This window comes from Euleptes europaea, chromosome 5 (assembly GCF_029931775.1).
Source record: "Euleptes europaea isolate rEulEur1 chromosome 5, rEulEur1.hap1, whole genome shotgun sequence".
NCBI classification, from domain to species: Eukaryota; Metazoa; Chordata; class Lepidosauria; order Squamata; family Sphaerodactylidae; genus Euleptes; species Euleptes europaea.
The window spans coordinates 88,054,242-88,071,785 of NC_079316.1; the positions used below are offsets into that span (position 1 = coordinate 88,054,242).

At 44.5% G+C, this 17,544-nt stretch overlaps 1 protein-coding gene across 1 annotated transcript; it reads right to left on the bottom strand.

Annotated features, from left to right (window-relative positions):
- Positions 1 to 3,512: 3,512 nt before the first annotated feature.
- On the bottom strand, positions 3,513 to 16,047 carry NUDT13 (nudix hydrolase 13). Its single transcript, XM_056850501.1, has 8 exons — positions 15,959 to 16,047; positions 13,470 to 13,609; positions 13,102 to 13,209; positions 11,923 to 12,029; positions 9,759 to 9,884; positions 7,441 to 7,552; positions 5,891 to 6,045; positions 3,513 to 3,707 (listed from the first exon to the last, which is right to left on the bottom strand). The coding sequence occupies exons 1-8, from the start codon at positions 16,045 to 16,047 to the stop codon at positions 3,513 to 3,515; spliced, it is 1,032 nt and encodes a 343-aa protein (XP_056706479.1).
- Positions 16,048 to 17,544: the final 1,497 nt, after the last annotated feature.

The following is a 17,544-nucleotide window of genomic DNA, read 5'->3' on the forward strand; positions in this document are numbered from 1 at the left end:
GCCCCAAATCGTTTTCAGGAACAGTGGCTAGAACATCAGAGTAAGACTGCTGGTAGTGAAGGAACTGGGTTTATATGGATCCGGTTATTATATCTAAGATCTCCATGAAATTTACATTAAAAGTGTTTTAAAAGTATGACTCAATTGTCGAAGGCTTTCACGGTCAGAGTTCATTGGTTCTTGTAGGTTATCCGGGCTGTGTAACCGTGGTCTTGGAATTTTCTTTCCTGACGTTTCGCCAGCAACTGTGGCAGGCATCTTCAGAGTAGTAACACTGAAGGACAGTGTCTCTCAGTGTCAAGGGTGTAGGAAGAGTAATATATAGTCAGAAAGGGGTTGGGTTTGAGCTGAGTATTGTCCTGCAAAAGTATTGTCCTGTAAGTATCAAGATAATGTGCTAATGAGGGTATGGTATGTTAATATGGAACCATTGTATCCTGAAGTGATCTGTTAATGTGTGTAATCCAAAGCTAATCTGTATGGCTATTGTTGAATGTTGTCTTTGTCTGGAGGTTTTTCAGGGCAGGAAGCCAAGCCTTATTCATGAATAAGGCTTGGCTTCCTGCCCTGAAAAACCTCCAGACAAAGACAACATTCAACAATAGCCATACAGATTAGCTTTGGATTACACACATTAACAGATCACTTCAGGATACAATGGTTCCATATTAACATACCATACCCTCATTAGCACATTATCTTGATACTTACAGGACAATACTTTTGCAGGACAATACTCAGCTCAAACCCAACCCCTTTCTGACTATATATTACTCTTCCTACACCCTTGACACTGAGAGACACTGTCCTTCAGTGTTACTACTCTGAAGATGCCTGCCACAGTTGCTGGCGAAACGTCAGGAAAGAAAATTCCAAGACCACGGTTACACAGCCCGGATAACCTACAAGAACCTATGACTCAATTATTCAACTATTTGAGAGCCAGCGCGGTGCAGTGGCTAGAGTGCCAGACTAGGATTCGGGAGACCCAGTTCCAATCCCTGCTCTGCCATGAACGCTTGAGGGGTGACCTTGGGCCAGTCACCATCTCTCAGTCTCTCCTACCTCACAGGGTTGTAGTGTCAATGAAATGGAAGACAGCAGACCATATAAGCTGCTGTGGGTCCCCACTGGGGAGAAAGGCAGGTGCAAATGAAAAAAAAAATGTAATAAACCCCCCCTTATACATCATCACGGTCAGGTTTCATGTTAGTCTTTAAAAAGGTAAAGGAATCCCCTGTGCAAGCACCGGGTCATTCCTGACCCGGGGGTGATGTCACATCCTGACGTTTACTAGCCAGACTTTGTTTACGGGGTGGTTTGCCAGTGCCTTCCCCAGTCATCTTCCCTTTACTCCCAGCAAGCTGGGTACTCATTTTACCGACCTTGGAAGGATGGAAGGCTGAGTCAACCTTGAGCCGGCTACCTGAAACCGACTTCCGTCGGGATCGAACTCAGGTCGTGAGCAGAGCTTGGACTGCAGTACTGCAGCTTACCACTCTGTGCCACGGGCCTCCTTCATGTTAGTCTTTAAGGTGCCATTAACATGGCTGTCCGTTGGCAACCAAGCCAACTGAGTAAATGAAACAATCATGAACATTGTGAAATGTTTACCGCAGACTTTAGTCCAAGATATGCTGCAGATACACCTACAGATTCACAGCAACCCAAGTCCTGACTGGTACAAATCCTTCAACGGGGCTTTGAACTGGCAGAAGCTTTCTCATGCTGGTGGCTAAGAGAATAGGTTGAAGCAATAAGGAATTTGTTTTTAGATGTACTCACATTGTGCTGGGACAAGACTAGTGGTCTTTGATTGTATCGAACTCCTTATTACCCTAGCTACCAAACCATTCCTCAGTCAACAGCATGCCCCCCCAGCCCCAACCTAAGTGATACCCTCTTCCCAGATCTATCCTGATAGTTTGGGAACCACAGCTCTAGAATTCACTATTTGAATATGAGGCCCCCTTTTTAACGTCAAAAAATCTAATTATTAGTATCTGTTGGCTGAGAAAATATACAATGACAAAAATCTACCGTAATATGAATTCAAAAAGCTACCATGAATTCAGCGAGCCTTTTAAATGAATTAATGTTTTATTAATCACAATACATTTGAAAAACAGTAATACATATATGTGTGAGACATTATTTATTCAGTCTACAGAAGGTATATTTGCTTATATATTTTATACCAAGTCATTTCATGACATGGCTGGTGCTGATTCCAGGGATTGGAAGTCTGGTTGAAGCAGTGAAATTTTCAACCTCAGATCTGGTTCTACATCCAGCTTGTTTCGGTATTTAGATTTCAATGCAACGAGTACAACAAAGCCACTCTGACAACGAGCCTTCAGCCCTTGAAGGAACAAATGGTGGGTGCTTATTTATTTTGACCTTAACCCTGCTTTTTAGTGGTCAGCTGGCTCCCAAAAGAGCTCACAGAGTCCAATACAAATAATGATTAAATTGCAATACAAAAATGTTCCTTGGGGAGGGAACTCTCAATTGTTCTGGCTCCAGGCATGATGAAAGGATGCTTGGCCGCTCCCCTCCCCTGGCCTTAGCAATGGCACTTGGGCTGGACGAAGGGGGACTTCATCTCCAGATCTCTGGGCACCTGTGTTGTGCTGCAGGTCTTTTCCACAGCTACTGCATCTAACTGTTATTTTAGAAATGGGGGGAGGCTGCTCTTTGTAAAGGTGGGATGACACTGCCTGTCCAGGGGTGACCTCTCCTCCCCCACATTTACCATGGTGCCTTGGGGTGGTCGAGAGGGAGATGCTGCATCCTGGTGAAACCCCCTTGGCTGCCTTATGCAGCTCTGGGCCCTCTGGGCAGAGATATGAGAGAGGACGGGGAAGCTAATCAACAAGTCCCAAAAGGAAGCCATCAGCCAAACAGCGGCTCCTTAAAGGGCCACAGCCCCATACCTCTGTTCAAGGCACAGGCATTTCTAGCTATCACTGGAGATGGGAGTTGCTGGGCGACGGGGGCCCAAGCCTCTCACAAGGAGTGGTTCTCCTTGTGAACAGGCAAGCAACCTTCCTTGGCTAATGCGCACTTGGGGGGGGGGGGCTATGGCTGAGGCTGGCCTGGTGCCACCTGCCTGCCCGAGGGCTCAGACCAGGCAGAACCCAGGTGGGGAGGTGAGGCCGTGCTGCAGCGAGCAGGCTGGAGGATGAAGCCCAGCCAGCAGTTGGCCCTACACAGAGCTGGATGAGGCATGGCAGTCCTGGAAGAGAGCCCAGGTGTTGGGGAAGCACAGGTGGGGGGAAGGAGGAAACCTGCCCAAGCTGCATGGATTCAAGGACCCCTCACAATAACTCCACGCTCCCCCCAGTCCATAGGTTGGGAACCGCTGTTTTAGAGCCTAGGCTAGGCCAAAGGTATACCTTCTTCCTGTGACAGTCCTGGGGGAAAAATACATACTTTGAGTGCTACTTAACCCAGGATGCCAATTTTAAAATAACTACTGGCATCCGGAAACAAAGGCTGACTCATCGCCTCTAAACAGGTATGACGGCCTGCTTCTTAGCCCATTCCTGAATCAACTGGTGGGCGATGGCTTGCTTAGGTGGCACCCAAAAGGAGAGGCTGTCGTCCTTCTCCTGGGAAGGCTTTGGTTCCCTTCCAAGGGCTCGCTCTACCTCCTCGAGGCTGAACCATTTGGCAGCTTCTAGTTCCTGTCTGTTGATACTGATCTGGAAGAGAAAAGAGGTCGAACTAATTCCCATCACAACACCAAATAAGTGTCATAATGAATGCTAATATAGTACTTGGTTATGATAAAGGGTGTGTCCATACTTCAAATGCCAAAAATTCACCAGGTGGCCTGTTCTCTCCTTCTGCAATGCAAGATAACAGTAGCAGCCTGTTTGACTGAGCTGGCATAAAAATGACTGAGATTATGCAGCACTTTGAACACTATGTGTTCACTATGTAAGCACTGGCTTGTATCCAACCACACAGTTCAGAGGGAGTGGCCATTTTTGCTGATTTGCCCCCCAATGCAGCCCACTCAGCCTGCACAATCCCCCAACTTTTTTTTTCAGAGGACCCTCAGGAATATCATAACAGGAGTCTATATCAAAAGGGAGGAATCAGTAAAAGTTGCCACCTTAAGAAGGGTGTTCTTAAGAACACTTAAGTGCCCAGTTTTTTCTTAATGTGAATGGATGCGGGCCTCTAAGCATATTCTAATAATCAGTTGTTCATGGTTTAATCCTTCCTACAGGATATGTTGTTTTGTTTCAACATGCACTGATAACCAAGGCTTATCAAAGAGTTTGGGTAGGAAAGCAGTGTACATTCTCACTACCCAGAGTCATTTGCAGTAGCACAGAGGCACACAGCAGAATCTTCTTGCAAGATGAAGCATCAAATAAGTAAACGAGCATTCTTATCCTAACTCCCACACACTGGGAGACATTGCTGAGTAGGGTTGCCAGGTCCCTCTTTGCCACCAGCGGGAGGTTTTTGGGGTGGAGCCTGAGGAAGGCAGGGTTTGGGGAGGGGAGTGACTTTGTCACCGCAAGCTTTGCAAGAGGGACTAGAGAGCTGCAGCAGGGTTGTAATATCTGGTTCTTTGCAACTATACGGAGAAAGCCAATGGGGAAAAGGTAGTACACGAGCAAAGGAGTGCTAGTCCAAAAGTAACATCAGTCATTCAAGCAAGACCACCACTTTCTGCAACCTCCTCAAAATGATTTTTTGGGTGGCCAGCTCCAAAAACTAACAGTCACTCCTGATTGGGGGGAAAAAAACCCTTTCCTTTGAGCCACACTCAATTAGTGTCAATGACAATTCACAATATGCGTCTAGATCACTGGTTCCCAACCAGGGGTCCGTGGACCCCCAGGGGTCCGCAAGAACTAAATTAAGGTCCGCGAAACAAAGTTATAAACCCATAATTAATATTTTCAATTAAAAGTTCTCTATTATAAAATATATATATATTCAAATATTATTCTAAGTTTAATGTTTAACTAAGTTATGATTAAAGTTTATTTTCAAATTCTCAGAATTTTTATTTTGAACCTTGGGGTCCCTGCATTGAACAAAAAAGTCCTAGTGGTCCCTGGTCAAAAAAAGGTTGGGAACCACTGGTCTAGATCAAGACCAGCAAGCTGCGGACCATTAATAGCCATTCCTGTTGTTTGCATCAGCAGACCTTGGGCTAGTCGCTCTTTCTCAGCCTAACCCACCTCACAGGGGTGTTGTGAGAATAAAATTGCAAGAGGGGAGAATGATGCTGTAAACCGCTTTGGATTCCCACTGGGGAGAAAAGTGGAGTCTAAATAAAATAAATACTGGCCGGCTATTAAAAAAGCCTAGAAAGAGGCCCACTTTAGGGCCAAAAGGTAACGTTCCAGCATTGCACAAGCATCAAGTGTGGTGGGTAGGTAAACAAGGAAATGGACTCCCCAGCCTATTTAGAGAGCCAGTGTGGTGTTGTAGTTAAGAGCAGTGGTTTGATTCCCCACTCCTTCACACGAAGCCAGCTAAGTGACCTTGGGCCAGTCACATTCTCAGCCCCACCTACCTCACAGGGTGTCTATTGCGGGGAGGGGAAGGGAAGGCGATCGTAAGCCGGTTTGATTCTTCCTTAAGTGGTAGAGAAAGTCGGCATACAAAAACCAACTCTTCTTCTTCTTACCAATAGGAATCTGAAATGGCTGGATGGGGAGCATGGGAGATTAGGAGATGGAGCTCGATCGATACAGAACACAGTACACTTTCCAGTCTTGCATACAAGAAGGTGGATGAGGCTTATTTGTGAAAGATGATTGCTTTAAATAAACCAAGGCAATGGAAGTTTAGTATTCTCTGAATCAAGATAAATTCACCAAACAAGAAAAGGAGCCACCCTGGCCCCACTTCTGACCTTGCTCTGTTGTGGACGCACCATGGCATGATAGCCTATCATTAATGAGCTGTTTGGGAACGGCCAGTGCTGGGAAGCAGAGTACCAGAGAGTCTCCACTTCTAATCCCACTTCTTCTGCCACTTCCCGTCTGACCGTCTCTTCCAGAGTCTCACCTAGGAACAGAAAGCTGGGTTTCACATCTTATGAGAAATGCCCTTTTAAAAGTGCCAATAACTAAAAGTACAGAACCTTATTTAGTTCCTTGGCTGGTGCATTATCATAAAAAAAAAAGCTATTCCCGTGATGTGGACCATATAGAGAAGCAGATTTTTCTTTCTGAGGCTGGTTCCCTGCAATTCATTAGAAGGTCTCCATTTCTCCCCATCAGATGTTTTCAACTATATCTCATGCTAATTTTCAATTAATCCTTAACTAATCTGAGAGCCAGCATGGTGTAGTGGTGGTGAAGAATGTCAAGACTAGGATCTAGGAGGTAAAAAAGGTAAAGGTCCCCTGTGCAAGCACCAGGTCGTTCCTGACCGATGGGGTGACGTCCCATCCCGACGTTTACTAGGCAGACTATGTTTACGGGGTGGTTTGCCATTGCCTTCCCCAGTCATCTTCCCTCTACCCCCAGCAAGCTGGGTCCTCATTTTACCAGCCTCGGAAGGATGGAAGGCTGAGTCGACCTTGAGCCGGCTACCTGAAACTGACTTCCGTCGGGATCGAACTCAGGTCGTGAGCAGAGCTTTTGACTGCAGTACTGCAGCTTACCACTCTGCACCACAGGGCTGGTGGGATCTAGGAGACCCAGGTTCAAATCCCCACTCTGCCAGGGAATGCTGCTGGGTGACCTTGGGCCAGTCACACACTCTCAGCCACTATCAGGAGAACGATGTAAACTGCTTTGGGAGAAAGGCAGGTTATAAATGATGTAAATACACACCTAAGGTAACACAAAAATACCAAGAGACAAAAATATGCTGACATGGGATCAAAAATGCAAGGAGTCGATCAATGCTCTCCTCCAAGTAAATACAGAAATAATGAAGCTTCCTCTGGAAATCTAATTCACCCCTCTGGAAATTCAATTTACCCTAGTGGAACTGAACTGCATTTCTGAAAGCATTGCCTCAGGTGAACTACAGAGATGCCACATCATTCTTCTACATGCAGGAACATGATACAGCCCCAACGGTATTTAAAATAAATACCTAAATAATAATAAATCACGTTTTTTGCATGTATAAAATCCCTGGCTCATCTCTTAGTAATCTCTGGCCCATAGGCAACATTAAAATCTATCAAGGTATTTTAAGAGTTGACTCCATTGTATCCATATCTGAGACAACTTTGAAAATAAGTGCAGTATGTCCATGAACAGTTCCTTGACACTTACAGTATTCATAAATTTTGGAAAGTACATGCAATGCCATAAACAAGCCAGTTCTGACTCCCAAAACTCACGGTATATTCCTAGTGTTGGCCTCTGTGCTGAGTGAACACCACACACTACTCTGTGGCATATAATTAAATTATGCGCAAATGGAAATCACATGCTTTCTTACCCACATCACAGAAGCCAGACAGAGCGCTGTACATCCCTTTAGGAAACGATGCTTGCCGTACAAGAAGGCACCGACTCCCATCAGATACCAAAGTAATAACCACAGGAGACATCTAAAAATTGCCCAAGAGCACAGGAAATCAGATGGAATCAGGGTAGACAGCGCACATCTGAAGAAGTGAGCTGTGGCTCATGAAAGCTCATACCCTGCCAGAAATATTGTTAGTCTTTAAAGTGCTACTGGACTCGCTCTTTTCTATTAGCACACATCTAGGTAGGAAGGTGGTCCTGGGCAACACTCCCCCACACCCATATATAAAGATAAAATGGAGATGGGACCATTTCTTTCTCTAAGGCAGGGCCACCAGGACATAGTAATAATGCAATTATTAGTATCCCAACTGTGAAGGCAAACCATCATTCTCTTGATCCATTACTTACATCAGATTGTTTCAGAGGGTAGCTATGTTAGCCTGCAGCAGAAAAGCTACATTTGAGTCCCATAGCACCTTAAGAGACCAGCAAGGTCATGGGGGTATAAGATTTTGAAAGTTTATGCTCCCTTCGTCAGATACCAACAAAGGGAGTTTTGCCTCTCTAAAGCTTATATCCCAAAAATGTTGGTTTTTAAGGTGCTACTGGACTCATATCTAACTGTACTGACATCAGAGTTTGAGTTTGAGGCTACAGGAAATACATTCTTCAGTCCAACTGGTGAGGCATCCTGATCAGGGTTGCCAACCTCCAGGTACTTAGAAACAACAATGAACAGCACGTAGGCTCAATATAACTTTTTCAGAATTACTATAATATTTCAAAAAATAATAGAATGAAATTATCAACAATCCAGAACTAAGGAAGTGGTTACTTCACCTAAACACAGTCTTAAATAGGACCTTGGTTACTTCACCAGAGGAAAGAAACTAAACAGTCCAAGGTTCTTGCAGCAGAACTGAAGAGCAGGAAAAGGAAAACGTCCTTCTCAGTCGTACCCCCGAGCTTGATTGATGTGATTGATGTGACTTTTTGATACGACTGAGAAGGACGTTTTCCTTTTCCTGCTCTTCGGTTCTGCTGCAAGAACCTTGGACTGTTTAGTTTCTTTCCTCTGGTGAAGTAACCAAGGTCCTATTTAAGACTGTGTTTTGGTGAAGTAACCACTTCCTTAGTTCTGGATTGTTGATAATTTCATTTTATTATTTTTTAAAATATTATAGTAATTCTGAAAAAGTTATATTGAGCCTACGTGCTGTTCATTGTTGTTTCTACGTAGCTAATTTACAGCATAGGTTTTGTTAACCTCCAGGTACTAGCTGGAGTTCTCCTGCTATTACAACTGATCTCCAGCCAATAGAGATCAGTTCACCTGGAGAAAAGGGCCACTTTGGCATTTGGACTCGATGGCATTGAAGTCCCTCCCCTCCCCAAACCCTGCCCTTCTCAGGCTGCACCCCAAAAACCTTCCGCCAGTGGCAAAGAGGGACCTGGCAACTCTAACCTTGATTGCTAGAAGGATTGATCTTTCTCTTCCCCCTTCCATGCTCTCTCTCTTGTTTCTTCACAGACAGTTTTATCTACTGAAATCCCCCTCCTATCTTCACAAAAACAAACCAAAACCAGCCCTGTGCCTCCTAGGAACTTGTTAAGTTGCTACAAACAGGACTGACGGAACCTGAGAACCTGACAGCCTGAGCAGCTTCATGATGCTACCTGGCAGCTGGGGGCAGAGTCACTGCCCCTGCTGGGAAATCCCAGAGGGCCTGACAGCCCGGAGGGGGAGATTTGAACCCCACTCCCTCCCCCCCCCCATAGCTTACGTCCCTACACTGGATCAGCCTCCTCCTCTGTTCACCTGGTCATCCTCTAACAGCTCTGAGTGCCTCAAAGAACAGTGCCAGACACATACATTTTGGGCAGGCTTGCCTAAGCAATCCTTCTAGAAACTGACATTCTTCCTGCTACCTCCAAGTCCACGACAGGATTGAGCTGATGCGGTTAGTTAGTTTCTGACTTTTCACATCACCAGATCCCTCTGCTTTCTGCTGAGACACTCAGGCTGGCCTTCCTTGTTTTGCCTTCGAGGGACAGAGGAACAAAGGTGGGAGAGAAGGGCTGAGCTGAGCATATTCTGCTTGGCTTCAGAAACACGTCTAGTGACAGAGTAAACCATTTCCCCCCTTCAATGACTGCTCTCCTAAAAGGGTCCCAAGGTCAGCTCACAAACAACACAACCTCAAAGTACATTTAAGGAAGCACATTTTAGGCTAAAAACGTCTGGCTAGCTGCATATATCGGTGCTAGAAGCACTCAGATGCTCACCTGTGGGTAACAGATTATTTCACTGCTGTGGCACACCCGTTTGCTCCCAGACAGGTTCTTCTCGGTGGGCTGCCCCGTTTTCCCACAATACTGATTGTTGTTATGCCAGCGAAGGAGAGCCTGAGCCTACAAATACCAACAGTCACATGAACACATGAAGCTGCCTTATACTGAATCAGACCATTGGTCCATCAAGGTCAGTACTGTCTACTCACACTGGCAGCAGCTCTCCAGGGTCTTGGCTAAAAGGTCTTTTCACATCACCTACTGCCAGATCCTTTAACTGGAGATGCTGAGGATTGAACCCGTGTCCTTCTGCAAGCCAAGTACGTGCTCTACCACTGAGCCACAACCCCTCCCAAGTCAAGGTGATGAAAAACTCTCCGGAATATTCTGAAGAACTCTGCAACTAGGGTTGCCAGGTCCTTCTTTGCCACCGGCCTGAGGAGGGCGGGGTTTGGGGAAGCACATTCTAGATCCCATAGAGTCCAAATTGCTAAAGCGGCCATTTTCTCCAGGCGAGCTGATTTCTATTGGCTGGAGATCAGTTGTAATAACAGGAGATCTCCAGCTATTACTTGGAGGTTGGCAACCCTATCTGCAACTCTCCAGATGAGAACACCATCCCTACCCTATGCACACTCCATGAAAAATAAAATCAATGCTCTGTTTGTAATCCCAGAGTTAATTCCTTCTGGAATGCATATTTTATTGATTTAGGATTTCTTTCCTCCAAGGTCAGGACAGTGTGCTAACTATCTTAACAATACACAGATAAGGAAGGCTAGGCAAAGAGAGAGAGAGAGACCTGCTCAAGCGAGGCACTGATTTGAACCCAGATCCTCCACTCCAAAAAGAAAAAGAGGGGGAAACAATGAACAGAGGCTAGGAAACCGCAGAGGCAAGGAAGCCTGGATTTCGCATTTTTATTTGAAACAACAACAAAATCTTTGTAGGCTTGCAGCATTGATGTGCAAGTTAACAGATGTAAGAAGTCGCAGTGAATATCACACAAAGCCCTTCATGGCCTTGGACTATCATATTTGCAGGACCGCCTCAAGCCCTGCATGCCACCAGGACCGCTTTGCTCATCACAGCAAAGGGGCAATATTAGCAACTGCCCATGTTCTCTGCCAGGGCCCTCACCTTATGAAATGGCCTGCCTAATGAGGCCCTCACCTCTCCCCCTGGCTTTCCACAAACAGTGCTAAACTGAATGATTCAGGAGGGCATTTTTACACAGGTAATAGGGCTATACTATAACAGAATGGTTCAGAAAGGTCGTTTATGCACAGGTACTTTCACTCACGTTCACCCCCAGTCTGTCTCGGTTGTTGCTTGGAGTTATGCATGAGTTTTCCCTCCATTAGAGACAACCTCACTGCCAGCCCTCACAGATCCCGGACCCTCCCATTCCCTGTTAACCCGATTCTTCCCTCTCCCCTGAGCTCAGCCCGGGTGAAATCTCCGTGCATAAGGCAAAGTGCAGGACACGCAAATTTAGTTTCCCTCACAGCCAATTACAAAGCAGCATGTCCAGAGGCGGAGTTTCAAATGCTTCCTGCTTCGTGGGAGCTCTTTCTGAGCTTTTTAAAACCAAGGCTTGGATTTCTCCCCCACACACACAGACACACACTTCTTTTCAGTTTGTGCCTTTTTTTGTTTTATATTCTTAAAATGCTTTTTTATGCGGCAATTAGGTTTGGGTGGGAGGGAACTTTTCTCTCACTGCAGCCAATTACAAAGCAGCATTTCAAGGGGCAGGGATTCAAATACTTCCTGATTTGAGCTTGAAGCCTGCTGGTGCATAGATACCCAACAGGAAAGTGTGGGTCCAGCGAGCAACGAACGTCAGGTAAAAGTCCCATGCATAAATGACCAAAGATGCTTTAATAAAGGGAAAGGGACTGTGGACTATACTGTTGAGTAAAGAACATACTATCTGTAGCTGTATGTGTTGCTCTGCTATGTAATTTCTGCAGTGTTTAACATGTCATGTAAATACTTGTGCTTGGTTTCAGATTTCTGCAATCCTAATCCTTTTGCATTGCTTATTGGATGTCCTGTCCTGTTGATTGTATTGCCTTGTGCTGTGTGAGCTCCCTTGAGTCTCAGTGAGAAAGGCAGATTATAGGTAACACAAATAAATAAAATAAATAAATACCAAGAAAATCAGTGCTGAATCTTCCTTCTCTAACTGGAATAATGCTTTCCATGCATCTGCAAATGATCCACCAAGTTCGGATTCCATGGCAGCTCTCTCCAAAGATCCTGGAATTCAACAAATCTGCAGGAATCAGACATTTTGGTTATAACCCCCACCCCATACCTTTTTGTTTCAAATTAATAGCACATAATTATCGTCACAGTAGGCAGCAGGATCGTGCCCAGAGTAAGATGGTTCTCCCGAAACGAAGGCATGTTCAGAGAAACTGACTTCATAAAAAGTGCAAGAGGGGAAAAAAATATTCTAACTTGCAAAGAATATTAAATTATCCAGTATCCTAAAAAGTGTCATGGTCTGTGAGGAACCTCAAATTAACATCTCAAACTTGGTGAATGGGCAACAAAATGGCTTCCCCCACCTTCCTGCCCTTTGTCTAGAAACTCCTGAGAGCCAGACAGCCTCACAAGCAAAATGTGCCTGTCTCCATTTCCGGACAAGGTATTGTTGTGACAATGAGAAAAATCAGATAAAACTGTCTCCTCCATCTGTGGCTTTTATCAGTGGAGGAAAGGGAGGGAGGTTATTGTACCAGATTACCCCTCTCCAGCGCCTTATCCTATGGCAAATTCTTCTTATAATGCTCTCCTGATCCTGAGAGAGAAGTTTGGGGACCACCTGGAAGCTGCTTGTAAAGGGAAAGATGGGGGGGGGGGGAATCAGCTCTGCTAATTTCTTCAGTTCTTTTACTACATCCAACCTCATATGTATAATTAGTAGAACATATGAAATAATACACATGTTTCTGGTTGGTTCATCCGCTGGAAAAAGTAAAGAAAAGGGCAATCAAAACAGACCACGTGAGGGAATGTCTTCTCTACAAGGAAATGATCAGGCAGTGTGGGTTTTTTAGTGTAGAGCAGGGAAGGAGATAAGTAGCTATAAAGAAGGCATAAAAATAATCAGAAAATAATCAAACAAGCATCCAAAGCCAAGCTACGATGCATTAAGACCACCTTTAATACTTTGCTCATGACCCCAAAACCTTTCCTAAACATGGTGGTCTTTCAGAGCCTTTTAATGGCCAGGAGGGAGTTTAAGGTTACAGTCCAATGCTCATTTAGCTCACTGGGGTTTAATTATGAGTAAACATGAATAAAAAAGGCCTGCAATTCTAACCTAGGTCCAAAGCAAAATATGGCGTACACTCCTCTGAACAGCCAACCAGCACGGAGTCCTCTATCCACCTTTCACTCTGGCTGAATTTCAGAAGGATCCTTTTAATATCTAAAAATCAGAAGAGGAATCAAAGAAGAGTTAAGAAGGTACACTAATTCAACAGCAGCAGATGTAATTTTTTTCTTACCATTTCTACAGTCTAGGACAGCAGTACTGGAACAATATCACAGAAGAAGCCCACAAAACCTAAGCTAGTTTGAACACCCAAGATTGTAGTTTTGATGGTTCTCATGAAAGTAAATATGATGGTTCCCAGGAAAGTTTCCATGGCTGGTTAGAGTACGATTGCTAGAAAATAAACTAGTTACCTGGTGTGTTTATCTTTGGGGCCAAGAACATTTTTCCTTTGCGCTGCAAGAAGGGAGAGAGATTGTGAAACAGGAAGAAAGATCCTGAGTTGTAGGCTTGTCTGCAAGCATCATCATCTTCTTTTAGCTCAGACAAATATCTGCAATGGGGAAAGGATTAGAAAAAGCATGAAATGATCAGGCCTAGATTATTTGGTGGAAGATACTGCATTCGTCATCTCCAGATACTCAGAAACATGTCAATAATAAATACCCAACAGAGACTAAAATACAAATCCAGTGGATACTAAATAGGGTTGCCAGGTCCCTCTTCACCACCAGAGGGAAGTTTTGGGGGCAGAGCCTGAGGAAGGCAGGGTTTGGGGAAGGGAGGGATTTAGAGCCCAATTGGCAAAGCAGCCATTTTCTCCAGGTGAACTGATCCTTATCGGCTGGAGATCAGTTGTAATAGCAGGAGATCTCCAGTTAGTACCTGGAGGTTGGCAACCCTAATACTAAAAAATTCCCAGGTATATTTCTAAATTAGCATGAAGTATTGCATAGTATTTGCTAAAAAGCTCAAAGAGTCATTAAAACTCTAATTTTGACCTTCTCTAAAATTTCTGGGCACAAACAAGTCTGGTTACCTTTCAAAGATCTCACCAGGAAGAGTTTTGATTCTTTCACTTATTAAGGCCATAAAGGCAACTATCCTATGCATTCTTACTCAAGACTAAAGCCCCACAGAGTACAACCAAGTAACTTACAAGTAAAGAGGACAGGATTGCATTTCTTATTCCGACAATTTTATCTTTACAAAGGACGAGGAGGAGAACTGGATGCAAAAAAAAATCAGCCAAAGTATCTGCAACTTCCATTCAATTCTTATCAATCTGAGCGAACCTTTCAACCAGGCCATATAATAAGACACCAAGCAGAGAGAGAGAGAGAGTAGATGCAAAATAATTTATCATACTATTGTGGTGGGTTAATCTAGTATCATACTAGGATCTGCCATAGAAGCTCGCTAGACGACCTTGGGTCAGTCACTCTTGCACCCTAACTTACATTACAAGGTTGTTGTGGGGAAAACACTATATGCTGCTTGGCCTCCTGGGATGAACAAGATAAAAATGTACTAAATAAATTAGCAAAGACAATCATTAAGTTTGCTGTGAGGGAAATGCTAGGTACAGCATTGCTACTGCTATACATAGCAATAAGACAATAATTGCCGTTATCCCAACATGTTGAAGCATGGTTCAAAATGTTTCACCCAGATCATCAGCAAAGCCAGCATTCTGTCTTAGCGGCTGCTGTTTCTCCTACTACTGGAATTTATCTTGTACTTAGGGTTGCCAGGTCCTTCCGGCCACTGGCGGGGGATGGGGGGGTAGGGTTGCCAGATCCAAGTTGGGAAACTCCTGGGGGATGGAGCCTGGGGAGGACAGGGACTTCAGTGGGTACAGTGCCATAGAGTCCACCCACCAAAGCATCCATTTCCTCCAGGGGAACTGATCTCTGTAGTCTGAAGATGAGCTGTAATTCCAGGGGATCCCCCATGTCCCACCTGGAGGCTGGCATCCCTACTTGTACTCAGGTGTGTGTGTCCTCTGTTCCGCTTCCTGAACCATTATGCAACACTTGGAATAATGTATCGAACGAGATACCTGCATAAAGTCATAACCACAATACAACCACTCCTAGGCATCAAATCAGCAAGGCTTTTGAATGCCTTTGTAAAACTATCTGAGAACATGCCTGTTTGCATGTTCTCCATTTGGGCAATTGAGCGTAAAGCCCTCAGTGTGGACAGGATTACCCAGGAAAGAAAGGACTGTATTGTAGTGCTTTCCGTTACAGGCAGTACATGGCCCAAACCAGTCCTGGGAATCTCTGTTTACCATGAAATCGACTGTGAGATCTGACCTCCCCATCCATGAGTGCCTTGTAGTTTAGAGACACTGGATGCGCTGGATCAGAGGTCCAGACAGATGTGTATATGTTCTAAAACGGTCCTACATAACATGTGATTGAACATGAAGCAGAACACAGTCCAACCAACAGTTACAAGTTGTACAAATTGTGCAGGTGTTTGACAACCTCTTGGTTTCTGCAGTCCCCAGCAGGCTGAGCAACCAGGAGGTTTATGACGATCCAGGAGGGTAGCGATGCATCATGGGGAGACTGCATTCAGCTCCGCTGTGATCTAAAATGGACTGCAAGCAAAGCGAGGCCTCACAACAGGTCTAAGTAGCAATGGTTCCCGCTGTTAGCCTTCTGTTATGTAAGCATAACACCTAAAATATTTTTCTGTGATTAGTACTGATTCTGCTTTTCCCAGCCCTTAACAAAGGCTCAACATTTTTCAAGTATCTTCAATCATATATGTTGCACAGTGCATCGGAAAGCTATGCCACAATACAGGATTCATCCTACACTAGCAAATACTATACAATACTGGATTTAAATGGGTTAAGCTCAGAACCTCACCCAGGGCCAGAACTTACCTCATTCTCCTGATATAAGTGGAACAGGACCTGTAACACAGGGAGGGAACTTTTCTGTATCCCACACGACAAGTGACAGGGACCACCATCTTGAGATGGAAGCTGCTTCAGCTTAAAAACAAGAACAAGACCATACATGTTATTATCGAAATCCACAAAATAGGCTTGGGAGGGAACCAAGGAACTGCTCATTAATTGTGGCCAGTTCATTAATACAGTACACAGCACAATCAAATTTGAGATGACCTTGGACAAAGCTGAAGCGCATTTTCCGCATGTGGGAATTAGAAGAATGAGTGCTACCTTGCAGACACGTGGCTGTAGATGGCCAAGTTTCCCAATGTGATTACTATATAAAGCAGTTTCTCTAGGAGAGAGGGAGAGGGAGAGAGAGAGACACCCATGCAATTTGTGCAACTATAAACAGCACTGTACTTTGCTCTGTTATGCATGAATGGGACATGGCTCTAAAACAGAGGTTCCCAACCTTTTTTTGACCAGGGACCACTAGGACTTTTTTGTTTGGTGCAGGGACCCCAAGGTTCAAAATAAAAATTCCGGGAATTCGAAAATAAACTTTAATCATAACTGTTAGTTAAACATTAAACTTAGAATAATATTTGAATATATTTTTATAATAGATAACTTTTAATTGAAAATATTAATTTATTATGGGTTTATAACTTTGTTTCGCGGACCTTAATTTAGTTCTCACGGACCCCTGGGGGTCCGTGGACCCCCGGTTGGGAACCACTGATCTAAAATAACCAGATAAGCTCCCACTATCCGTTTTAGACCCTAGTGGCGAGTACCTTTTCACTGTCCCTATCTTGCTTTTGAGGGGGGAGCCTTTCTTTTAAAATAAATTAGGGAGGACCCCCTTTCCCTTCATTCTGGCCTCTGTCACAACTGCCTGAATGCGTTTGATTTGCAGCTATTTTGCAGGTAACAACCAGTATTAAGATTAAACAGCCACAGTGGAAAACCATAAAAAGCCACACCGTGGGGTATACTTGTAGAGCTAAACATAAAAATAACCATTTTGCAGGTTGTACCTGCTATTTTGCAGGTAACAACCAGTATTAAGATTAAACAGTCACAGTGGAAAACCATAAAAAGCCACACCGTGGGGCATACTTGTAGAGCTAAACATAAAAATAACCATTTTGCAGGTTGTACCTGCTATTTTGCAGGTAACAACCAGTATTAAGGTTAAACAGCCACAATGGAAAACCATAAAAAGCTTGTAGAGCTCAACATAAAAATAACCAAGGGTGGTTTTAGGGAGGCACTGGCTCAAACTCAACAATAAGTTCTCCAAGTAGCTGATCCCCAGTCCGGAAAGACAAATCTGCCCCTGGCACCTACTGTTTGCAAAGGCAACTGCTGTTTCCGTCCCAAGAAGCGCTCAGCAACAGACCTGCCACCGTGACCAACGGGAGTTTCCTAGAAATCAGCCTCGCTGGTGTGTCTATTAAAGATGAACTACAATACCCAGAACCCTTAGCTCCAAAGTAGATTTCTGGGAAGTGTAGTTCCAAGTCACAAGGATGTGTCACTGGCCGCTAAGATGGGGGGGGGGGTTA

Excerpts from the sequence above, each read along its gene's own strand:
- NUDT13 (XM_056850501.1), bottom strand. The coding sequence starts at position 16,047 with ATGGTGGTCCCTGTCACTTGTCGTGTGGGATACAGAAAAGTTCCCTCC. Across the intron at positions 12,030-13,101 it reads ATATTTTGCTTTGGACCTAG|GATCTTTGGAGAGAGCTGCC; the intron begins GTTAGAATTGCA and ends GTTGAATTCCAG. Across the intron at positions 9,885-11,922 it reads ATTCAGCACTGATTTTCTTG|GCTCAGGCTCTCCTTCGCTG; the intron begins GTATTTATTTAT and ends TGGTATTTGTAG.